We start from the raw sequence: 26,550 nt of genomic DNA on the forward strand, positions 1-26,550 counted from the left end.
TTTAAATTATTTTATCTATTACACTTAAATAAATTTCAAACTATAAATACAAAACGGTTAGCAAACAGTGATAGATTGAAGGTTTGAAGTGGAATCTCTACAACTTATCTGTTTATGCTGGAAATCAACAACAAACCCAAAAACTATTATGAAAATGCTTATTAGAATTAACTCCACTGCTAAAAAACAAAGTATTAAGTCTTTACCACTATACAGATGCAGTGTTTGACTGGTTTGGTCGGGCACCCATACAATACTATAACAGTCTACATGTGGTATTTGGGGTTTCATGGTAATGAGCATTATTATATTATGCATTCTTCAAATTTTATAAGAGTAATCTAAGACATGCGATGTATTAAAATTTGTTCTAAAAATAATTTAAGTCAGTTGTTTTTTTAAAACCCATTATTTATTTACAGAACCTACTGCATCACAGTAAACATTCATAATTTTATTTATATAAATGGCAGTTATACTCAGTTAACTTAAGCACAATAAAAAAATTGAAATAGAAAGATGTATTTAAAATTCAACATCATTATCAAGCATTCACAGGCTTAAACATTAAGCATAAATGATTTTTCCATTACTGAAAACATCTTAATAGCAAGAGAGTTCTAAAGAGCAACCTCAACTTCATTAATTCAAATTTATTTTCTCGTTAAGATTTCACTGTTAAAAATTATTTGTTCAAATCATTTTTGTGTATGTTTAGAAAGAAAGAAAAAATTTATCAGCAAAATTTATTTTTTATCTGCACCTCAATCACCAACTATTCAACTTCAAAATAAACCTGTAGTTAATAATTTTCAATGAATCTTTATTAAAACAGAAGTTTGGTCCAGTAGTTAAAACAAAACTAATCGACAAACTTTTAAAATTAAACTACGGGACCAAATAAGGGGAGACAGTTCTTGAATTTTTTCATCTTTACTGTTTTAAACATTTTTAATGTGCAATTGTTTTTAAGTCACATACATTATAGTCTGATGCATACATGTTATAGTCTGATTAATAAAAATTAAGTTTCCTTTCTCTCCTGATGGTCAGGTGAGACATAAACTTGGGAAAATTCTTTGGAATCTAGCCTGCAAATTAACTTGGGAAGTTCCAATTTGAAAATGTGTACACTCTGTCACACAATTGTGCTGTTCCTTATTGATTATATAATCCTTACATTCATAAATATTTTAATTATTAAACAAAATTTATACCAAAGAAAGTAATAACCCTAAATAGATGAACCCTTATCAGCTTCATCATAAAGTTTGACCATGATTAGTGACAGTAAAAAAAGAAATTTCAATTAAAACAAATATTTAAATACTAATGGAATGTAATCAAACAAAAAAAATTTTTTTGTACAATGGGATTTTTTAATTTTTTTTTTTTTTAGAATGCATGCAAATTGTTGAGTAAAGAATATATCACACTTGTGCAAAACCAGGAATATTTAATAAGAGCACCTCTTTACTAGAACCTTTAACTAATACATTTTTGTCGTAACCCAAACCCAAGACCATAAGAAAAAATTTTAGCATCACATTCTGTGCTGTAAATTACTTTAAAAAATGGTTTTGCCTATTTACAAAAAGATTTTTTTCTTTAAAAATTATATATTATGAGAAGGTAAAAAAAAAATTCTTTTGTTAAAGACAAATTAGAACAATCATGTTGATGTTTGTTGACATAATAAACTTTTTATCTAGTTACATCAGACACAAAAAATTAGCTATTTGATTTATTTTTGGAAAGGTTTTCTATTATTTCCTACAAAGCCTATGTTGCTTGTTGGTGAAAACTTGTTCAAATAAACAATGTTTAAGTCATGCAGAGCTTGAAAAAATTTTAAAAATTGCCTTTATAAATAACTATTTAAATATTATTCAGTAAACAAAGTGTTGAAAATATAATATATATATATACATACAGAACATTTAGTAATGACCAAGACTTAAGTTATGATTCAAATACACAAATGAAACAAAATACATTGCTTGTAAAACTTGATTTCTCTGCAATATCAAAAATGAGTCACCTTTGCTGAATTCCATTGACAAGAACATAGCAGTCAGTAATTGTAAAAAGGATTTCTCTGACACAGATATCAGAAAATTGTTCTAGTTACCCATCAGGAATACACACAAAACTGAATTAATGTTCCTGTTTGTTTCTGAGCAGGCAAAGTTAGGGTTCTTGTTTTGTTTTTTCTAAGCAGGCTTTAATTCGGAGTTTTGGTTGAACCTTCATCTGTTGCTTTTGCTGTGGCTGAAGATAACATCTGAAAAGCAAATCGAATAGGTGAAAAAAAATATCATTTTCATTCTTGGAAAGATTTGACTAAAATAAGGAAACAAATTTTCTCTGTTAGAACTTACAGATTTGAACAATTGCGTTGATAAGAAACTAGATGCTACTGATGTCAAATTCTTCTTTGCACCAACTCTACACTTTACATAGCCATACAAATTGGCTCCATTCATTAGAAATCCAACAACCACCACCATCTGTGATTTAGAAAAGCATAATTGAGATATTTAAATATAGCATTGGCAATAAATATATGACTTCAAATGGTAATTAGGGTATTATAAAGCTTAAAGTAAACAAATAGTGAAAACAAATTATTACGTAAAAATAAATTCAAAAACCATTTCTATTTTTTTTAATTATTGTTATATAAAATGGTTAAAATAAACCAGTCAAATAAGTATAAAAACGTCATGTTACAAATTATCAAATAAAATCTGAATACTTACAAACCACTTGAAGCTTAATTGAAATATAGCAGCAAAGAAAAATATAACCCATAATAGTTGACATATTACAAGGGACAACCAAAATATTCTTGACTCAGCTGCTGAAATTTTGATAGAACCTGAGCCCTGTAATAAAAAATATAATAAATATTCTGATAGGAGATCATCTTTGCAAAGGTAGAAATTTTGTTTTAAAAAATGTTACTTAATATATATATATATATATATATATATATATATATATATATATATATATATATATATATATATATATATATATATATATATATATATATATATATATATATATATATATATAAGTTTTGAAAAATCATCTTGTGATTTACAATATATAGAATTTTACGCTTTTATTTTAGTAAAGGGACTAAAAATTATAGTGTAATAGTGAGCCAAAGGCATTTTGATATAACAGTAACAATAGCAAATACTCTAGAGTTTAAAATTCATTTTTAAAAATGACAGAAAAACAACACAAAACTTATTTATTATGTTTTTTAAATAAGTAACCATCAAATTAAATTCCTAATATTTTTCTCACAAATAACACTAAACTAAATGTACCTTTCTTGATTCATAAACCCAACGGCTTTCACCTTTCTCATCCACATAATTCCACCATCTCAAGCCCACTAATAATCTACCTGTGAAAGTAGTTAGAGATTTAAAAAATATAGTAATAAAGAAACTAATATTAAAGAATTTGCATCCTGGTTAATGGTAAATACATATAATAAACAAAACTTATTGGAAGTGACATGAAGGTTAAATGCAGTTAGAATACATAATAATATGTTAAAAAATTATTTTATATTACCCTCTTGTTGATAAAAGTTTAATAAATATGTTCTATATACTATAAGATTAAAGTGTTTGAGTCATTAAAAAGAACACATTAAAAATGGAAAGTTGTTTAGAAAACCAACCTGTCACGTTTTTTACCGTCCAGAAGTCCATACAAAGTAAGAGAATTATGACCACAAAATTTGTAATGAAACTGGAACTGAACAAACCACATAAAAGATAAGCAACCAAGGCAGATGCGCGGAAGAAGAGGTGAAAGAAAACAGCAACAGGGTGTCTGGAAAATAAAAATTACCATGTTTATTTCAGTAAAGCTGTTAGCTAAATATTAAACACTTATATATGAATCCATAATTTATACATTAATTTTGAGAAGGCGTTTAACAATTATTGTGGTTAGGACTTAATTTCATAACCAAATTTCAAGCAATAAGTTTACAGCAATGCATTTATAATATTAAAAATAATAACAAGTTACACAAAACAAATCATTCCGATATTTATTTTACGTGAACATGAACAAAAATACTTAGTAACTAAATTAACAATAATCCATTAAACAATAAGATGAAAAAAACAGAAAACTCACTTCAATCTTTTGTTTTTGTTCTCAATGTCATCTTCCTCCCCAAAATTTAAAGTAACATCTGATTCCTCCATTAAAGCCTGTAGCAAAATGTATATTATTAGGCATAGGCTAATTCAACATATTTTAAAAATATAGAATAGAGCAGTGCATGGCATGGCACAAAGAACTAAATGAGACAAGATCTATCTCCATTCTTGCTTTTAATGTCTGTTGAGAAGATTAGGAGATTTTGACAAAAAAGCTAAATAGGATACAGTGGGCACTATGGTATCAACTTGACCTTTTTTTTACTGATGATTGAGCCTTTTTTTTCAAACGACAACAAAAGCAAGAGAAAAAACAGTGTAAATAACTATTTAGGATTTAATAAGATCTAATAATTTAAGATCTTATGTCCATAGAGTAACAAACAAAAATGGGTGAGCTCCAGCAATTTACCAGAGTAGGTTTAATTTAATTATAAATTAAGGATCTTTAATACAAAGTTAAAACCAGATTTACTGAATGAGGCAGAGACCTGGAACACCACAGTATAGACAGTATAATTTTTTAAATACACATATATTGTAATAAATATATGCTTCAGAAGAACATCATTACCAATCAGGAACTGTGGCTTAATGCAAACCAAAAACATTTTAAAGATGAAAGTCAAGAAAAGAAAATAACAAATGAATCAGCCATTAGCCACACTCATACAGTTGTTTGATTTGGGATTTTTTTGTTACACTTTGCCAAGAATTTTAGTACAAGTTTTTTCCCTTTAGAACCTAGATCTAGATCTATAATAACCTAGATCTAGATCGATATCTATTTCGGATGATCTATATATATAATTCTCCTCTTCGAGCCGTTAGAAAACAAGCTGCAAACGCTCTCCCTACCTCCCCACCCCTACATGGTTTTAGTGAGCTGTGTTCACTCTAAATGTTTACAAGCAGAGCCAACGATTTTAAACGTAGGGGGGGGGGGGGGGAGGAAGGGGGGGGGAGGAAGGGGGGGGGGGGTTATGGTCCTTAACGAGCTACTTATAGTGTTTTAAAGAAATATTTTCAGTGTCAGCGTTGGTACTGTGGGTGTGGGGAAATTGCGAGACGCGAAAAGCGAAATGGCGAGGCGGGAAAATGCGAGAAGATCATGCGAGACATACCTGCGGAATCAAGGGTAAATAGCGAGACGCTTTTTGCGAAAAAAAGTTTTTTTTTTATGCTTATTTCATCTTTATTTATTTAAATTATTTTTTTTTGTTTTAAAATAAACTAGCATGTAGCCATACCCTTTAACACGAGTGTTGTATGTTGTTATTTTTTATCTAGATTTTATTATATATATATATATATATATAGATACTAAGAAGATAGATAGATCTATAACTAGATCTAATCTAGATCTATTAAAAAATCCTAACATCGTTGCTGTGCTACTGTCATCGCCCGCTCTCGTTAGCGAGAGGAAAATCCCGTTTCAGTCGGCATTAATTTTAAAAATCTAGCCCGCTCATGTTTATACAAACGTGAGCTGTGTCATTGTGAATTGGTATAATTTTGTCAGCAGGAGAGATATTCTGCAACATGTATTCATGGATTGTTGTACTTGCAAAAAGTGTAAAAGTATAAACAATTCTTAAAAGTGTAATTTATTAATTAATTTATTTTTTATTAAGTATTTTTAATTACAAACAAAATTTACAAACAAAATCTTCTGAAACAGTCCTAGCATTAATCAAACACACCTCGTCACACCATCTTTCACACATAGTACATCCAACCCAGTTCCTTAGACTCCCATTTATACTGTGCTAACACAGAACACGAATATGAACATAATGGAAAAAAATGTGCGTCTGTAGATAATCTGAATAAAGACCGCTATGGACGAAACTACCATTTAATAGCTAAAAGGGGTCATCCATAAATGACGATTTTTACCCCCCTCCCCTCCGTCACACATTTTCACAAAAATCCAGACCCCCCCCCCCCCCTCCCACTAAAATTACGTCACACCTCAGTCTACAACCCCCCCTCAAAATTGCAGTTGAATTTTTTTTTAAACATCGATATTTTCCCAAAATCTTGTCTAATTTATGTATTTTAATCAATTCCTATTACAATTTATGAAAACAGTTTTCTAAAACACGAAAAACGTCTAAAATTCTTTTTCTAACATTGCTTTTTTATAGTGTGACGTCACACATTTCTATGCAACAATACAAAATATGTTTGCGGCGGCACGGCGATCTTCAAAGACGGTTTCGGCGGCTTCGGCGTTCCACACAAAAGAAAGAAGTTGATCTATCGTCGGCGGTATTTCCGTCGGTTTCGAACAAGGTGGTATTCTAAGTCGACACAAAAGATGGGGGGGGGGGGGGGGAGTTGACAAATCATCAGTATGTCTAGCGACGGAAAAATCGGAAGTTTTAACAATGTAAACGAAACGTCTTTGAAGTCTGGACCAAATACCACTGAAAATCGGGTGCGGTAAATTTTTCGCAGAAATCTTCGCATTTCAACACCACCCAGCGTAAGTATCGGGTTGTGGTAAAATGCGAGACAAAAAAGTCACGTGACCGACCGTTTTCGCGCCCTTCTCGCATTTTCCCGCCTCGCCATTTCGCTTTTCGCGTCTCGCAATTTCCCCACACCCTGGTACTGTCGAATTCACAAATTATGAATTATTGAAAATTAGAAACAACTAAATAGCGGCGTAGTTATGCCGCGGGCCGGCTCGTATAATATAATTTTACAGTTTAGAATCGACCGCTTGAATCCCGGACAGATCTCGATCCACATTTGGCGTCATTTGGGACTGCAGAACGTCCCTGAGTACAGAGTTTCTTAGAAACTAGAATCTAGAAAATCTAGATCTAGATTCTAGATCTAGATTCTAGATCTGATGGGTACCGGACTCAAATTGGTAAAAGTAAAGGCAGCTAGATCTAGAAGCTAGACCTAAATTCTAGATCTAGACTCTAGATTCTAGATCTTGATCTAGATTTAGAAAATCTAGTTTCTTACATTTGTACTGGTCATTTTATTTTGTTTACGCTGCAACGTCAACCGGAAACAAAAACATCATTGCTACTCATTTCACAATTTAGAGTAGCCGTTCCTTTTCTTTATTTTTAAAAACTGGTTCCTTTATCATTTGTCATTACTAATGTCTTAAGTGTTGATTTTCTAGTCCTATATTTTTACTGTATAAGTAGATCTAAATCTATATTATAATTATGAATGCAACGGTCAAAGGCTCTCTTTATACTTTTCTTTTCATTTTGGCTACAGAAGTGATTTATCAATTATATCTAAAAAGAAAATCCAAGAAACGCACCAGCAAAAACGAAAGTGAAAGTAAACGAAACAGACTGAGCAGTTCTTCTTTACAAGTATTATTTTTTCCTGATAAACAAGTTGCTTGCAGAGAATTTTTCATAAGTGGTAATGGGTGTTTCAAAGACAATTGTCGATTTTCTCATGATAAAACATCTTTGAGTGAATTATGTCAAAGTATGGCAAGATGTAAAAATAGCATGGATGTCTGCATTTATGTTTTCACATGCAAAGAGTTAGCAGAAACATTGCTCCTGCTTTTCAAACGAGGTGTTAAGCTCAGAATAATTACAGATCAAGATCAGCTTAATGCTACAGGATCCCAAATTTGGACACTGCGCAAAGAAGGTATTATTATACACGCTTTGGCTTTTATTTAGTTCGCAACGTTTGTTGGTTTATGGAAATCTTGAAGCTCAATTTAGACATTTCTTATACAGCAATTTTGTTCAAACTTTCTAGATACAGTCCACTTTAATGACAATACATGTATATCTATTTTTTAATTTAATTTACATGTTTAATTAGTCATTAAAATGGTTTCGACACTAAGGGGAGAGAACAAAAATCACTTGATGGATTACTAAATTCAATAACAGAAGGGGGGATAACTAGTAAGATGTGATCATTGGAACAGTCTGGTGAGCTGTGGTTCACAAGAATGTTAATTAACAATCATAGAGCTGGTCGATCTAGGCTACTAGGGGCAGATAATAGTTTTTTTTTAAATTTGAAACTAAGGGGAGGTAAAAATAAATTAAGAACTTGTTATCTGTATAAAATATGGTCGCAGACGGCTGCTTCTCAGGCACCAGATAATTGTCTTTTAGATATCGTGAGCTGTGATGTTGTTTTAAAGCAAATAATTTTAGTTGTGTCGACTTCAAAAATTACTTAATAAGGAATCACTAAAAGGTGAAAATTAAACAAATTAAAAAACCTTAATAGCGACAAGCTTTTAAATGCACTGAAAATAAGAAAACAAAACTAATCTTCTTTCTTTCATAGAAGCTGGTAGTTTATGGGATCTTTTTACATATATTAGCTATAAAGGTTTTATATATTTGTTGGTTTTTTTTTTTTCATTTTTATTGACTACATGACAAATTATATTCAGCATTATATTTTTAGATAGTAGTACTATTTTGCCAGCAAGTCTGAGCAAGCACTATATAGCTATAGAGATGGTCCCTGGTGCTAGAGTGCAATGCAAGTCATGAGTTTGCTACCTGAACAGAAGACTGTATATTGCCACAACCAGATGCTTGGTGCAATGCTGGTAATACTAGTAACAGTTTAGCACAAACCCATAGGTCTAACTACTGCTGAAAACATGCGCGAGAGAAATGGTACATTCTTCATCCTGCTGTGTGCTTGACTTATACATTGCTTGAGCAGGTATGCTCATGAGTGAGTCTATAGAAGGTGACCAAAAAAAAGGGCTAGTTCAAACCAACAGTACAGAAAAACCAGTGTCATATTGATTATATGCATACATAGATTTATCCAAAAAAAAAAATCATTTTTTTTATAATGTTTGATTTTATTATGATAGTGATGTGAGGCTCGAGTATTTGAATACTTTACAATGGAATCCACCATGCTCACTGAGGGGGGTAAATTATTTCAGTGTGCAAACTAAGCAACAATTGTTGTATTAGTTTACTTTAGTAGAGATAGTGTGAGTTATGCTCAAGTTACAATTTTATGGTGGAATAGCTTTGTGTAAATTTTATCTAACACCTCAACAATGCATTTTAAATTTTACAGGTATTCCAGTGAGAATGAATCAATCCACTTATTTGATGCATCACAAGTTTGTAATTGTAGATGAGAAAATATTAATTAACGGCTCATTTAATTGGACTTATGCTGCAATTACTGGTAATCATGAGAATCTCATTATTACTGATGACAGTGTTGTAACATCACTATTTAGTCAAGAATTTCAAAGACTTTGGGAGAAATTTGATCCACTAATCAGTCTAAGTTAGACAGTTTCAGAATATCAAGTATGTGAAGTTTGATATATTGTGAAGAGCTGTTTATTTGTAGGCCTAGAGTGCTTTAAAAATATTTTCACTTTTTGTTTCAACACAGCAGTTCCTTTTTGATGCTGTAATTATTATTATTATTATTTAAAAATTATCTACCACCAAATGAACATTTGTAATTTTGAACAATTTTCAATTTAATTATATAACTATTTAGATGAATCATGGACCTTTTCTATGGGTCAATCTTTTGGGAATGTGACAATCGATATACTATGAAAATAATTTTAAAATAATTTTTTTTTGAAATGTTTACAAGAGGAACAAGACATTTTTATGTTTGTTAATATCTTATATCGACAAAGCCTGTGCTTTTAAGCTTTTTGTAAGATGTCAACCATCCCAAATTTTGAATGTGACATTACATGCAGAGCATTTTAGCTTATTTAACTTTCTATTGTTTATTATCTGTTGCCTAGTATTAAATTTTTATAATAAATTTATAGTCAGGGGACTATTTATAATAGTCACCAGCCTAACTTGTATCTAATGTATACATATATGTAAAATAAAAACAAGTGATTAAAGAAATATTGTTTATTTTCTTAAAAACAATTTCAAAGAACATATTATTACAACATTTTTATTAACATTTAACAGAATATAAAAGCCTAACTAAATTGACTAAATGAATTGCTACATCTTTAAAAGAATTACATGAAATGGTTAATAATTTGTTTCATAACTGAAATCTTGACCTCAAAAACTAGTGTCAAATATTACAATAATTTTTAATTTAAAATCATTAAGAACACACCTATTTTCTGGAGATAAAAACTTGTGAATCAAAACTCAAACATTTCAGTAGCGGCGATAATAAGAACTACCATCACCTTCAACCTGGCCAGTATAATCACCATACCTGTTTGATCCAGTGGATTGTGCATGAGATCCTGAATTATATGCACCGTCATTTCTTTGTGTTGATCTGTGAAAAAAGTAGCAGTAAAAATTTTTGTCCAAAATATTCAATTGATGAAAACTGTTTAAAAATCAATCTTAAACATCCTAACCTGGTAGTTCCAGAATACTCTGGTCCTCTCCGTCCTCTACTGCTTCCTCGAACAGAATCTGAGCTGTGTGATGTGTTCATAGCTGATCTATCTTTGCTTCTAACGGCATCACCAGCACCACTACTAGAACCAAAAGCCTGCACTTGTCGTTGTGTTCTTGGTGTCTGCCGTGCCAGCTCTGCACCTGTACTTGTTCTTTCATTACGATCACTGCGGTCACGACTGCCTCTTTCAGTTCGACCGTCCAATCTGTTTGCAATGTCTATGTGTTTACCTCTGTCATTCCCTCTCTCAGGTCTGTTTGGGCGATCCATCCTGTCAGCACTTCTGCCAAGTCTTTCAACACGTTCCCTTTCAACCCGATCTCTTTCATTTCTGCCACCTCTTTCTCCTGACCAGGAACTTGCTCCTCCAAAATCATGCTGTGTAAAGAAACTTATTAAATTGCACACAATCAAGTAAAACTGGCATTAGTTTAATTAAGAACACAAGACTAAAACATACCTGGTTATCGATACCTCTTGTGGCACCCATTCCTGTAACATCTGCCCCAGCCCCAAAATGCCTTGGACCGTGACCCAAAAGAGATGCACGATGTGAGGCTCCAGGGAGAGGAAAACTTTCTGCTCGTAAATGTCCTCCACCAGTTTGTGCTGTACTAAGCATAGCTATTTGATTTTTGATAGCTTGGTTCAACTGATTCTGAAGCTGAAGCATTTCTTTTGTTACCTGTAAGTAAATGTTTTGTCACCTAATAGTTGTTTTATCAAGAATAGAAAGAAAGGAAAATTTGTAAAAGAACATTACAAACAATATAGCGGTAATACTACTGTTTTTTTTCAAACTGATCATTTCCTCTGAAACTCAGGCCTCTGCGTTTTGGAGTGTTCAAGCAGAAAAATGAACATGGTAAAATCAACACACACTAAAACAAACCTGACTCTCTTCTCTATCAGTTCTCCTAACATTTCTTTCCCTTGAATCTCTTTCTCGGTTTCTTCTGTCATTCTGACGTTCATTCATCCGTCGACGCCCTGGACCACCAGGGTAGTCTCGACTACCTAAAAAACAGAAGTTATAATCACTAGCTTTATATGACTTTTATAATCAGCTTGCTTTACTCAACTTTTTTCAGACTGAACCAAACTTAATACATCATTTATCTATACAGCATAAAATACATATATTATATTAAAACTATCATTCATATTTGCAGAAATCTTCTATAATAAATTATAAGCCAAGAGAGAATTTAAGTATTATCTATACTAAATATCAAAATACTTTACTAAAATGGAATAGAAGCTCAGTAAATAGATTGTCTAATAATGACAAAAGCAAAAGTTAAATTTATAAGCTGATTGTTTACCTGGCCCATGGTTTTTAATCTCTAAGGCAAATCGTCCATCTCCACGCCTTGTCAAAGAACGACGACCACCAGGTCCTCTCAATCCATCCCCAATGTTATCATCCATTCCTTGATTTGGTCTCTGACCTCGCATAATTTGCCCACGGGTTGGTTTTTTTCGAGTCAGTAGTGCTCTTTTTTTAATTTGTTGAACACGTCTGGTTAATGAAGTCATCATTGGCCTTCGTGGGAGTGAACTTTGATTTAAACTTTCCATAGAATCTGGAGGTCCAGTATCTTTTTTCTCAGGTGGAGGAATGAAAAACATTGGTGGCAAAGTTATGGCTTTCACTGAAGATGGAAAAAATACCAATATAAACAAATTGTAAGTGCTCAAGCACAGGTGAAGAGCCAACTTTTTAACAACTTATACATTGTAATGTATAAATTTGGATAATTACCCCTCTATATAAATCAACTTGAATCATTTTTAACACGTTTTCCCATAAAGCTGTAACTTTTAAAATATATTTGGGTACACTAATAAGTAAGACAAGGAGAACGGATTTATTTTTCACTAGATGAAAATTTTGATTTGTGACTTGTAAAAGTAATAGCAGCTAATCTAATCCTGAGCTGTTGGGAAATTTAACTGTTTGTAATAACTCACAGGAAGTTAGCTAATTAGGTATTGCATTTATTCATTAAGTAATTTAAATAAAATGTTATACATTGTCTTACCTGAATCATCAACTGTCAGTTTAACATGTACATCATTTATTTCTAGACGTTTGAAAGACTTGTAAACCAACAAAGATGTAACTGGCGTCTTGCACTTCACTGTGGCTTTGCTAACATATTTAAAATTTATAGAAGGTTTAAGTTATATAATTTAATATTTAAAAGAAAAAACAACATGTAAACCAAATATTTCTATTTCTACTCTGGATTAAATAGTCACAAACGTTGATTCTCATGAATTGTTGGAAACACAAAAATGAAGTTTCTCAGCATGATGAAGAAAGGTTCAGCCTTCAAATAGCCTTCAATTGGTGATCCTCAGCGAAAATATTTAGCCTTGAACTTCAGATGTAGCTTGATTCTAAATGAAGTAATGGTAACAGCAATGCTCACCACATCCTTGGCCTCAAGATGTAGAGTATGTAGGTTGAATAAGAATGTGTTTCACATATGATTAGTTCCACTGAGCATCAATTTGAAGTTCAAGAGGAAGATTTTGAAACAGGTGGTTTGTATTTGAGATTAATCCAAGACCACTGTACAAAAATCTAGAAGTGTGCACGCATAGCTTAAAGATGATCAAGGCTTGTTATTTCTGGGCATCAGGCAGCTATCAATGCAGATGTTGCTGTAGGCGTGGTGGATGAACTTTGGCAACTAAAATCTTGATGTCTTTATCTTACATGTATGTAGATAACAGCTGCAGTTGTACAAGTTGAAAAGTTCTATACCTCTGTAATGTAGTTGCAGAGTAGACCACAAGGGCATTTCAGCATTCCTTGAACAAATGAGAAGGTTACATTGCAGCAGCTTGGTCTTGAGTGATTTCAGCAGTCCTGTTAAGTTTCAGGACATGAAGTGTATGCTAAAGCTTGACACCGATGACTTCAGGTTGTTCGATATACTCGTGCAATTGAGCAGAGTTAGCTCAACAGAAGGCAGAATGCCTTGCAGTGAAATGGGTTTTGCAAATCAACATATAGTGCCTGGGCTACTCACCGTTCATCCGGATTGTCGCTCTCAATTATTTCAATTTCAGTAGCAAATGGGAAAAGGGCCCCGATGAAATCTTTGGTGGCCGCTTTGGGCAGCTTGTTTAATGTGACTATTTTCTCAATGAGCATTCCTGAAATAAGATTTTAAGATTGTGGCGACGTAAGAGAATGCTGGGTATCAAACCATCAGTTGATTTCACACACTGTCAGCGAACGCAGGTAATTCCAATGTCCGTCGTAAACGTGTTGAAACTTCCAGTAGTAATTAAAAGGAAAGTTTCTGAAGATGTTGAGGTGTCAGCAATATTTTTTAAATATTTCGAGTAATCTAGGGCTAAGCATAGATTTTAATCTACTGTTACTGCAAGCTATGCTTGAAATTTTACATTGTATAACAAGAGACACATTTTTTAAAATAAATAAAGCCTTTAAGTGTTTAATATTTGAAAAGCTGATTATAGTACTTTAACATAGACTAGATTTAATTGCTTTTCAAATTTGCTATATCAGGATATTTAATTAAACCATTTTAGCATTAATTTTAAAAACAATGTGATTGATGGGATAAGCTATATCCTATAAATAAAGATAATAAAAAATATTGCTGACATGACGTTCACAGCATCTGTAGAATATTCACTGGAGGAACCTGCTATGACAGAGATCTTTGGGATATAAAAAGAGCATGGCTTGTTAAAACAATAATGTGAGTTACGGTTTAGCAGCAGTGTTGCTTTTAAAAAACAAACTGCCAATTGGTGAGCAAGCTGCAAATGACAATGCAGAGTTATGCTGATCACAAGTTGGGGATAAACAGATGATTATTGAAACGGCTGTGATAGCTTCTTACGAGGTTAACGATTGCGAGAAGCATCACAGCTTATGAGATATGTCTTGAGCAATCAATGTGTAGATATATCCCAAGACAATGCTGCAAGATAGTTTTCGTTAGGACAAGTTTCCCCATATTGGCATATTACTACTTAGTTTTCTTTTAGCATATAAGGCGCCGACATTATATGAGCACGTAAACTGCTTTGATCCTCTGCTCTATCAGCTGACGCTACCCAGTAACAAACCGATTTAACATTAAGCTAAGAAATAAGTTCGCCATCCTTTTGATTTCTTACCCAATAAACAAAGATGAATTGGGTCTCGAATCAAGGTGATGTTGTATTCCAAACATTTCGCATTTTCAAGATTTAACAGTACACGATTACTCAGATGAAATTCACAAATGGCTTATGCAATCGAAGAGAAGTTGTGTAGCTGTGTTATGCTCAAACATAAGTCATGGACTTTGGAGCAAAACAACGTTGATGTAACGATAAAGCATGTAGCATCTAAATGGGACACGAATCCTTGGCAGATCTACTCAGTTAAACTGAAGATGAGGATGAATTCGCATTGCAATGATTCTTGTTGCAATTATAATAGGATAAAAACCCACTAAAGTACATGTAGAAGCTTAGGCTGGCTTAAACGTGTGCTTTAAAAGGATGACAGTTTTAAGCTATGGCTAGGTGCTGTGTTTAAGCACAGTTTAAATCCTCCATATTGTTAGCAGCAACCCAGTAGTGGGAAAGTGAATATTTGTTGCCAGGGTATCTACCAAGGATGAGAGCTTGTTTATTCTTGAATCTTTTTTTACTGGCTATGTGAGACAAACTGAGAAGTCTGCAAAAATGGAAACTACATTTTCTAACAAGCAAGAATAAGAGATTTTTACAAAAAATAGATACATTCATAGCCGACACGCAATTGAAATTTGAAAATATACTCTATATCCATCTTTGCACCTTAGGTAGAGAAATTACTTTGTAGTTAAAAAATGTTTTATATCTCTACAGCTGAACTTGCAGAAATACAATTTATTCTCCTACACATTTAAAGTGTTCATATTACTCATGCATTTATACTGTTCATAATAGTATTTGAAACAAGAACTTAATATTTTAAGTAAAATGGTTATTTTGTATTTGTCAAATATTAAAAACAAGAATTAAATTAAATTAATATTAAATAAACTTCAAGCAAAATCAAATGATTAATACTGATCATTCTGATAATCAGGCACCAAGTCCTTTCTTAATAACAATTACTGGTTAAGATTACACTGCATGTTTAAATTAAAAAATAATACCTTTAAATCATTTTCAAATGGTATATAAATACACCAAAATAGTTTTAAAAGAAAAAAAAATGTACAATAAATTTTTTTTAAATTTTGTACATAAGCTCTGATATTGAGTTGTTCAATATGCCATTTCTTTTTCAAAGCTTCATCCATTATTTTAATTTGCACTTAATCTTAGGCAAAAAGTAAATTGTTCAGATCAACTTAACAAGTGACAACTCTTGAAACACATTAATTACTTACCTTTTTCACCTTTTGCATCAAAAATCTTTTTGGAAAGAAACTTGTCAAACATAAGAAATGCTGTCAAAAAATAGAATTGTAAATTTAGAAAAATAGAAAATGTTAACAAAAACAGTTGTACATAATTAATTTGTAAAGCCTGATAAGAATCACAAGATAAGTATTCCAAGAAATGAACAGAATCAAACCTTTGCACTCCTTCTTTGATTCATCCCCATCCTCTTTGCCACCGGTATCTTTCCTTACTACCTCTATACTTAACAGCTTATGGTGAAATCCCATCCTTAGCAGTTTACCAATGATCGCTGCTGTTTCTTTTTGTGTTGCCACATACAATTCAGCTTTGCTGATTAAAAAAAAAGGTTTTCAATTTTATTACCAGTTCTTTTATTTCAAAGTCAATTGTTTCACTAGTCACCAACTAAAATTGTCTGCAATAATCAACAAAAATAAGCAAGCTGTTGCTTCATTTTTTTTCTACACAAGGAAATGCAGTTAAAACAGTATTAAATAAAATTAATAAGGAAAAGAAATGAAGAAAAGTTACCCATGACGCCCTTCACTAGGAATGTAAAGGAGACTTTCGGAAGCAAGTTTGCAAAGTATACTCATATAGTTTAACTGAAGATCTTCAGCATGCAAAGGATACACTTTTAATTGCCACTTTCGCTCTGTGGAATATTTTTTATGCAAATAAAAAACTGCTGTCAAGCGGAGGGATAAAAAAATTAATATTTCAACTGTAAATAAAATTTAAAATATATTTCAAGCATTTAGTGTGCTATCAAAAAAATAATATTTAAAGTACAAACTTCTTAAGCTGTTCACATCCACAACTGGAGCTTTGGGCTTTTTCCTAAGTCGAGTGTTGGAGGCTCCTGGTTTAGAAACAGAATCTGATATTGTAGCTTTTCCACCAATATCAGAAGTATTTAACTTTATTGTCTTCTCTTTTGTGTCCTTTCCACTTTTGTCATCTTTGTCAGAATCTTCAGAATCACCTGCCATGTCTAACACAACAAAATTTTCATTGCCCCCACTAGTGCTTGGAGTTTCTTTTTTTGGCTCAATAGAATCTGTTTGCATGGAAGTTTCCTCTTCCGTCTTCATAATTGAGTTTTACAATAAGTTAGCTGAGGAAGGTCACAGAATATAGATTTAACCATTATTTTTTTAAAAATCATTTTGTTACTTTTTTTTACTTTTCAAAATTGTATTCAATTCACTTGAACAATAATCTGAGTCTAAGGAACAATTTAAAATTGTCAACATTCAGTTTTACATCATTTCCATACTACATTTAGAGAGAAAATCTATTAAATTAATATTATTAGGCCCTATAGGCCTATTTAATTTAACTATGCTGTGTATGATTTTAAAAATATTTAATGGGCGTCTCGAATACCTTTGAGACTTTACTAGGTCAGGTCCATTAACTCTAAGATTTAATTATATTCTAGATCTGGTAAAATCACGATATAGCGTCGGTTATTATTCTGGAACTGTACAGCAGTAAAAAAACAGTAAAACCATGGTGTAGTCTGTCGAGCTGTTCCGAAAACCACCGGAAATACTGTAAACCATCATTTATTTGCCGCCATACTATTTTTAATACATAATGTTTAAAAATGTAGGCCTACAAGGATTGATTTTAGTTGCATTTTAAATACTGTTTTGCTAATTATTTTGTATTTCTAATTATTTTAAGCGTATGTGCTAATTATTGTTGCTACTAAACATTGTTCTAGTTCTTCTTACTACTTTAACTTTAGTAAATCTAGGCCTAATCGTTTTATTTATTTTACTAACAGAACTAGAGCTAGTTGTCGCAAATCTTCTGCAGGTTTTTTTCTTGTTACCGAAACTCAACAAACCCAATAATTTCCGAAGCTATATCATGATTTTACCCTAGATCTAGTCTAGAGATCTAGATCAGTTGTCCAACAGTTGGACGGCAACTAATTGAATCAGTTAATTTAAGGCCGATGCTAGCCGGAAAAAGATACGCACGCATGCGCAATGGAGAGAAACTACAACTTGCCATTGCGGCGATGTTTTCGATGGTACTGCGCATGCATAATTGCATATGTTTACAACCGTAGAACCCTAACACTTAACACCAACCCTAATCCCATACCTAACCCTAGCCATAGGTCACTGCGCAGAGCTATCTTTTGCCAACTAAGTGGAGACGTTGGGGAGAAAAATCTTCTGAGTAGGCCTAGCGGGTAATCTATCGTTTTAGCGTAATCAATTCGGCTGCAATAGTAATGTGCGGGAGAGGTAGCTGATGAATATTTTTGTTTAAATAAGTTTATTTAAGTAAAATTTTACAAAATATCACAGATAATTGATTTAAAATAACAAACAGTGACCAAAACAATTTAAATAACATGAAACTAACTTTAAACTAGGTGTTTGAGATAAATATTAGTAGAAAAAAAACAGCGGCCATCTTTCCAAATAAAATTTAGAGTAGTTTCCCTGGATAAAAATGTCTATTCGTATGTATATTGTGTTGACTTTGTTGTTTAATACACATACCTGTCTTGTTTAATATAAGTAAGACAGAGGGCCGTCTTCTTATCTTTAATTTCATTTTCAAGTGAAATGAAGGCTATGTATGTATGTACATCCAAGATCTCAAAAAATTTTGGGAGGTCCAACATTTACTAAACCCTTTTGTACTGATTAGGGGTCGTCCATAAATGACGTCACAATCGTAGGGGGGAGGGGGGGGGTCGGTAATTTTGTGACGATGTGTGATGACGGGGAGGGGGAGTTCAGATGGTGCTACGTCACACTTCTGCTTTATAGATAAGAAATGTTAGAAAACGAATTTTAGACATTATTTAGCTTTTTAAAAAACAGTTTTAATAAATTATAATAGGAATTGATTAAAATACTATATTTTGACATATTTCAGACAAGATTTTGGAAAAATATCGATGTTTAAAAAAAAAAATCAACTGCAATTTTGAGGGGGGGGGGGGGGGGTGGGGGGGGGGGGTTGTAGGCTGATGTGTGACGTCATTTTAGGGGGGGGGGTCTGACTTTTTGTGACGACGTGTGACGGAGGGGAGGGGGGGGGTAAAAATCGTATTTAAAAAGCGTGACGTCATTTATGGATGACCCCTTAACTTGTCAATTATTAGGTCGTCCATATTCCTCATAAATGACGTTGAACTCAAAATATGGGACGGTGTAAAATATTTTTTTCAAAAATGATGAAGAATATATTCGTTTTCGTTAGAAATTGTGATTAAGGGTTCGGGTATAGTAGAACTGCGATATGATATTAAATCATCATCTTGCTTTTAGTAACTATTGGGTGAGAGGGAAATTGTCGGGAAAAGTATGACGTCATTTAAGGGCGATCCATTTAATTAAGCCTAGTTGTTTATTTTGTCTGTAGACATTAGTCTTAGGCCTACACTTTTTCTGAATTAAGATTATTGTGTTTTTTAAAATAGGTTCAAATTTTAATTAGTTACATTTGAATACCACATGGGTTTTTTTTTCTTTGCCTTCTGCTGTCATCAGTTTTTGATTTCTTCAGTAGTCAATGTTTACCCCTCCCCACCATCCATTATTACCAAAAAAAAAACCACCCACTATATGTGTCATAGCGTAGATATATAGAATTAGACTAGACGAGTAGAGGTTACATTTGGAGTCAATATAGTACGGCCTATTTTCGTCGGTAGGCATTTAGTGGCAGGCCCTTTTTGGCGGGGATGATGTGCTGAGGTTGTTTAACACCGCTTAGTACAACAGGCTTGCAATAGTTATAACAAATGTATGCATGAAAACGAACGCTTTATGTCTGTTCCTCATTTTCACTGAGCACAGCTTTATAGAAGATTCCAAAATAGACGTCACGCATCCCCCCCCCCCGACCACCCTGCGTAAGTTGACGTCACATTAGCATTGCATATGTGACATCGTTTATGGGCAACCCCATATAACTCATTTTGGGTATTTGGTATCAACATTTTGACAACAAAGGTTATTCAAAATGTATATAGGGCTTGACATCTACCCTAAATGACATCGCACACTTAAGGGGTGGAGTAACTGGTTTTGAGACGACGTTTTACGCGGGAAGTGGGAGGGGTAAGAAACGTGAAACGTTATGTATTTCGCCTAATACAAAAATGCTAAAAATATTTTTCATTAGAATTATGGCTTGACTTTTTAATAGACAGGGCAAAAAGGTAATTTTCAACATTACGACTATTTCGTGACGGCAAAAATGGGGGTGGGGGGGGGGGGGTTAAGGTGAAGAGAGGTCAAAAACGGGACGTCATTTGTGATTAAATCACTAATTAAAGGAAAAAAGCATGAAAATATTAAATGAAAATAGGAAACAAACAATAACACAAACAATAAGAATGAACTCAAACTAATATTTAAATAAACATTAGATATGTAGTGGTAGCTCTATAAAAATAGGGAGTATCTTAATGTATAAAAATTGCATCTCATAATAATAATTATAGAACTGATGTTTATTGTCAGTCAATTAAATTGTTTAAAGGGCAGAATTAAAAAAAAAAAAAACGCATGCTTTGTATTTAAACACAAGACTAACCTATTTAACAGCAAACATCAATACATTTCCATACAAATAGAAATTAAAGGGAAATGACTCAAAATAATAGTTTCTTAAGATGGCCGCTGTTTTTAATAGCAAATTTAGTATCTGTAACATCGTTGTTAAACTTTAATTTCCTGACATTTTTATTGATTTAAACCTTAAATGTGGTTTAATATTCAATTATCTTTAGTATTTTAGTAAAATATGCAAAAATATATCCATATTTAAGCCATATTTATTAGTTACCTTATCCCTACATTACTAGTGACGGCCGAATTGATTACGCTAAAAAGCGATAGATTGCCTAGCGCTAGTCACTAGTCAGGTAGGCCTACTTTTCACAGTTGGCACCTGCAGTGTAATAATTTAGCAAGATAAGCAGTGTTTTCGTACATCCAGAGATGTTTATCAACAAAATAGTGTTTTCTGAAAATTTGTATCTACCATGTTTGGAAATGTCAAAAAATGTCTTTTTATTGATCCAGCTATCGAAATCAAGGGACTCGCAAGCCAAAAAAATCAAAAGACTAGTAGTGCTTGGTTAGGCCTACCATTTTAGATCTATTCTACTTTGTATTAACCGTACTGTTAGCAAACTATTTACTTTCATCACATTGACAATATGGTGTTAATGGAGTATGATTATTTTGATAAAACACAATTGAGAATTATTATTATTTTTACATCTAAAATGAAGTGTTTTTCACCTGCAGAAAATGGAAGTTTAACACATTTTTGGATGTATTCGATTACATTATTTTTTTACGTTTTGGCTGATTCCAATAGTCGGAAATTGTGTTAAAGTAGTTTTGGTTTGACAACTTCAAATAAATGGGATTTAATAATTTTAACTTTAGACCTAGATCTAGATTTAGTTCTAACGCCTGCTTTTTTATAACTGGAGATTATCGAGCTCTATTTAATATAAATTAATGAACAGCTTTCTCCATTATTATTTATTTATTTATCCAATAAATGGGCTCTCGGTGTGGTTCTAATTCGAAGACTTAAGTCGTATTCCTTCTTTAAAATTAGATGTTTAGTCAAATCCGAAAAAAAATTAAATTAAACTTAATTTATTTATCTAGGCTAACCACTAAACTTATTCTGTTAAAGGCTTACGCCTAAAATAGACAATACAATTAAATAGAATTACACAAAGAATCTCAACGTCTGTTCTAAATCAGTGTACTGGTGTGTCGATTTCGCAGCAGCAACAGATGCATTTCACATTTCTAAAATTAATAATTGTTCTATACTAATCTATACTGTTCGTAAATAATTTATACAAAATGTATTAATATTTTATCAATCGTCGTTAGGCCTATACATAAGAGACCAAAATGTGTGCATTAAATAATTTTAAAATGAAAAAGTGCTTATTTTTGTAAAGTGTTGTCAGTTGTTTGTTTTTTCCGTTTCACAAACTATTTTTAATAAACAAGGATAGATCTATAGATCTACGTGTATGATATGAATATTATTCTTTTGAAAACGTTATATTTTTATATTTTTATTTGGGCTTTAAGGGATCGAAACAGTAATCGATTATATTAAATAATACCGAGTACCGCCCATGTTGGATAAAATTGTGCTCCATTACCGGAAACGATGTACATTCGTAACTAGTGCCACCTATGGCTATTTTAGATTACCACTAGGCTAGGTCTAGATTCTACACTCTATCTACCCTCCCCTTTCCCCCCCCCCCCCCCCAAAAAAAAAGAAATTTGAAAAAACGTAGTTAGGCCTAAATAACTTAACTGAATGATACTTATCCGTTTGCCGAAATGTTTATCAACATATATTGAATGCAATACTCGGTATATTAAGCAAATTATACATATATTTCGATAACTCGCATTCAGTGTTTCTTCCAGACTATTTTCTCCGTGGGGTGGACACTGGGGGTATACTTTCTTGGGAGGGGGGGGGGGGCGGAACCTACCGAAGAGATGCCTGGAAGAAACTGTTCGGATCATTTTGAGAAAACCCAGAGAACTGTGTTATTAAATAAGCCTTTTGTTTAAATATAAAATTAGATGCCTACTTGACACACTGCTCATCTGCATATGGGATTCCTTCAGTGGCGCAGCTAAGGCTTTTGCTGCATTTTTCTACTTCAAAAACGTTAATGATGTTGTTTAAATTTAAATGTACGTATTGCCTCTTGTTCAGTCTTTGTATTAGGGGTCATCCATAAATGACGTCACGCTTTTTTGACGATTTTTACCTACCCCCCTCCCCTCCGTCACACGTCGTCACAAAAAGCCAGACCCCCCCCCCCTAAAATGACGTCACACCTCACCATACAACCCCTCTCAAAATTGCAGTTTAATTTTTTTTTAAACATCGATATTTTTTCAAAATCTTGTCTGAGCTCTGTCAAAATAGAGTATTTTAATCAATTCCTATTATAATTTATTAAAACTGTTTTCTAAAACGCTATAAATAACGTCTAAAATTCGTTTTCTAACATTTCTTATCTATAAAGCTAAAGTGTGACGTCGCATCATCTGAACCCCCCCCCCCCCCTCCCCTCATCACACATCGTCACAAAATTATCGACCCCCCTCCCCCCTACGAGTGTGACGTCATTTATGGACGACCCCTTATTGATTTAAAGGGGTATAATACAACAAATAGACAAAATTGCGACTGTTAGCCCCGCCTTCTCATAAGCCTAAACGACACTCGTAATGTAAATTAAGTAAATGTAATTTATAGTAAAGATTATTCTAGCTAGGCTAAAATTGTAATACGGAAGCTGTCATTCCCCCCCCCCCCCCCTTACACACTTAGGACAAGACACAATTTCCCAGAATACTAGTAGAGGGAGAGAACATAAAGAAATATTAGACGCTTTTTGAACTAAAGACATTGTGTAATGGTTGGAAACACAAATGTAGGGCTACCTAGACTTCAAGTAGGCCTACTGGGAAATGACAGAAGGAAGGAAAGTGGGAAATGACTAGACTAAAGATTTGGGCATTGGGTGAAGTGTTTCTTTCAAAAAGAATCTTCGGGAGGGGGGAGGCGGCGGACACGGGTTAAAGTATATATTTTCTATATAAAAAATTCTCATTCGTTTTGGGGCGGTAGAGTTGTTTAGGTGGGGGAGGGGGTGCTTAAGATACATGAAAGAAACACTGGTTGGGTGGACTCAGGGACGGTCTATAGTCCCGACCGAGATCCGAACTCGACTATATTCATTAAACCATAAAAATCAACATAGTTTAAAAATCTCAAGATAGAAAAATTATCAATAATTTGATCACAAGGTTATAATTTTAGTATCATTTACTAGTCGACTAATAAGGATACATGATAAATGACAACATGTGGTTTTGACAAATGAATGAGAGAAACTGGCCTACATGAGATATAAAAATAAATATCGGACTGCAAGCGAGAGATAATTAAAAGTTTAATTGACTAAGTTGCGTACTTGAGTCTACAAGTGGTGTCTACCTCATGTATTTTTTTCTCTGAACCTGTGTCTAATTTCTGGACATCCTTGTTTGGTGTTATAATTAGATATTTTAAACTACTTATTTCAGTTTATCAAAAAGTTATCTTCGAGCTGTGTACCTATCGCCGCGGATGACCTTGCGCTGACATTTGACTCTTTTACTTTCTCTTCCAAAATGTGCCACGCGGGGAATCGAACTCGAGGCTTTTGAGCTAGCACTCGCGTCTATACAACTCGCTCGACCTAAACGTCATAAGACCTGGGAAAATCTGAAGAGATCGTACATACATTATATATTTAATATAAGTTTATAACACCAAATGGTGACCCACCCCTCAAAGCTTTTACTTTATATAAAAATTCCTTAGAACAGCATCATCTGTTATATACACATATATACGCATGGACACAATCGCGTACATACACACACACCATGATATTTTTATGGCACTCTAATACTAATTTTTACAATCAATCTTTGCGGATTACATCATATCAGATAAATGCACCATTTGGATTTGGTCGTCATGCTGATGTGGTATTAGGTCATACTAAAGCGATATTTTTCCGTGTTGTTAAGTCGATATTTCTGGATGCTAATGTGGTATTGGTTATTGTTAAGGTGGTATTTTTGGTGTGTTAATGTGGTATTTAGTCATGCTGTGGCGATATTAAGCCTAAGAAAACGAGATCGATCGTATTAACTTATTAAGGCGGTATTTTGTCGAGCTAAGATCTTAGTTTATATCTTCTAATATAATACTTTTCGACGGTACCACCACACATTTTTTAATTATATCACAACAGGCCGCTGTTTGTCCGATCACTAATACACACACATCCCCCTCCTTGCCCCACCCCACTCCATCCACTAGAATAAAAAAGCGACCAATCACTTGATAAGAAAATATTTTCAATTTTCTCACTATAAAAATAGGAAACTAATTAAATAATCAAACCTTTGACTCAAGTTAAACAATAGACCCCTACCTACAGAACACCACGTGATCACGTCTAACCTTCCGATTCCAGAACCTTCATCCATCGCACCCAGCGACCAGTATCATGAAACCTACACGACACACCAACTTTGCACTTTTTAAAAATATTTCTTCTCTCAACCTTCTCAACAAACTCTCGCAATCTTCCATTTCTCGTATAATTTCTTCTCCCAACCTTCTCAACAAACTCTCCAAGTCTTCCATTTCTGCATATAATTTCTTATCCCAACCTTCTCCCAACCTTCTCCCAACCTTCTCAACACAAACTCTCGCAGTCTTCCATTTCTCGTATAATTTCTTCTCTCAACCTTCTCAACACAAACTCCAGAAGTCTTTTATCTCACGTATACCCTGACTGTACACCCTTTCAGGTCGCAAGGCTATAAACCACGAATAGAATTATTTTTAAAAAAAAATCAGCGAGTATTTGCAGGTCATCGTTTCCAGGTCACTAATTCTTTTGCTCGCCAGTTATTTTAGACATACCAAAATAAATATAGCACGACAATACTATTGTAGAAATACAAGGGAAAAAATGCTTTTAGATCAAGTTTTTTTTTTCAATTTCACTATCCACTACACAACTATCTTTAATATGGTGCACATAGTACATAACCCAAATGTGATATTGGGAATGTTGGTGGTATGGAACAATCTATATATATAATTCTCTTCTGGGAGCCGTTAGAAAACAAGCTGCAAGCGCGCCTTTGCAGTCCCCTCTCTTCCTCTCTATCACTATTACTACCACACCCACCCCACCCCCACATGATCTGGTGAGCTGTAGTTCACTCTAAATGTTTACAAATCGTTTGTTGACGGCTATTAGGGGCAGATAATTTAGTTTGAAACGATTTTAAAACTTACAGGAGGTAACTAAGAGGAGACTGCTTTCACGGGGGGGGGGGGTGTAGGGTAGGGGTTGGGGGAAAGGGGGGGGGGGGGTTAGTGTTTTAAAGCAAATATTTTCAGTGGCAGCATTGGTACTGTCGAATTCACAAATTATGAATTACTGAAAAGAGAAAATAAAACAACTAAATAGCGGCGTATGATACGCCGCGGGTCGGCTCGTGTTATATAATACACCTTAATTTTTCTGGAACTTTTCCGCAAAATTAAAGCTTACATTGGCTTACAAAGGGGAGAGGGTTAAATTAAAATTATGTCCTATCAAAATTACTGGTGGTCATCTCAAAGTTTTTTAGGGTAGGAGGAGCGAAAGTGCGTAGCAACGCGAGAAATTTCCCCTTATATATTTACAACCTGATATATATAGGCCTATATATATATATATATATATATATATATATATATATATATATATATATATATATATATATATACATATATATATATATATATATATATATATATATATATATATATATATACTATATATATATATATATATATATATATATATATATATATATATATATATATATAA

General features: G+C 33.2%; 4 protein-coding genes across 7 annotated transcripts in view; 1 reads left to right on the forward strand and 3 right to left on the reverse strand.

Annotated features, from left to right (window-relative positions):
- LOC131928832 (uncharacterized) overlaps positions 1-25,666 on the reverse strand; it is a 77,116-nt gene extending 51,450 nt beyond the window's left edge. The window contains exon 1 of the mRNA XM_059284966.1: positions 25,653-25,666. The gene's annotated coding sequence lies outside the window, so the exon portion shown is untranslated. The remainder of the gene's footprint in view (positions 1-25,652) is intronic.
- Positions 404-7,314, reverse strand: LOC131928835 (Golgi apparatus membrane protein TVP23 homolog B). 2 transcript variants are annotated; one of them, XM_059284968.1, is made up of 7 exons: positions 7,188-7,314; positions 4,174-4,250; positions 3,707-3,861; positions 3,345-3,424; positions 2,763-2,888; positions 2,382-2,510; positions 404-2,284 (listed from the first exon to the last, which is right to left on the reverse strand). In XM_059284968.1, the coding sequence occupies exons 1-7, from the start codon at positions 7,200-7,202 to the stop codon at positions 2,225-2,227; spliced, it is 642 nt and encodes a 213-aa protein (XP_059140951.1). In that variant the 5' UTR covers positions 7,203-7,314; the 3' UTR covers positions 404-2,224. The 2 variants fall into 2 exon arrangements, with proteins under 2 accessions (XP_059140951.1, XP_059140952.1); XM_059284969.1 differs by lacking the exon at positions 7,188-7,314 and adding an exon at positions 6,917-7,009.
- Positions 7,400-10,073, forward strand: LOC131928833 (mitochondrial cardiolipin hydrolase-like). Its single transcript, XM_059284967.1, has 2 exons — positions 7,400-7,847; positions 9,270-10,073. Exons 1-2 carry the CDS (start codon positions 7,400-7,402, stop codon positions 9,491-9,493), a joined length of 672 nt encoding a protein of 223 aa, XP_059140950.1. The 3' UTR covers positions 9,494-10,073.
- LOC131928830 (uncharacterized) lies at positions 10,076-21,402 on the reverse strand. 3 transcript variants are annotated; one of them, XM_059284962.1, is made up of 12 exons: positions 21,338-21,402; positions 16,843-17,163; positions 16,578-16,701; positions 16,219-16,376; positions 16,031-16,090; positions 13,655-13,781; positions 12,656-12,765; positions 11,936-12,265; positions 11,503-11,627; positions 11,071-11,295; positions 10,567-10,988; positions 10,076-10,481 (listed from the first exon to the last, which is right to left on the reverse strand). In XM_059284962.1, the coding sequence occupies exons 2-12, from the start codon at positions 17,138-17,140 to the stop codon at positions 10,355-10,357; spliced, it is 2,106 nt and encodes a 701-aa protein (XP_059140945.1). In that variant the 5' UTR covers positions 17,141-17,163; positions 21,338-21,402; the 3' UTR covers positions 10,076-10,354. The 3 variants fall into 3 exon arrangements, with proteins under 3 accessions (XP_059140945.1, XP_059140946.1, XP_059140944.1); XM_059284963.1 differs by having other exon boundaries at positions 21,315-21,381; XM_059284961.1 differs by lacking the exon at positions 21,338-21,402 and adding an exon at positions 21,182-21,200.
- Positions 25,667-26,550: the final 884 nt, after the last annotated feature.

The sequence above is a fragment of the Physella acuta genome, unplaced genomic scaffold (assembly GCF_028476545.2).
Source record: "Physella acuta isolate Inbredline_101_S28 unplaced genomic scaffold, ASM2847654v3 ptg001554l, whole genome shotgun sequence".
In the NCBI taxonomy this organism is placed as follows: Eukaryota; Metazoa; Mollusca; class Gastropoda; family Physidae; genus Physella; species Physella acuta.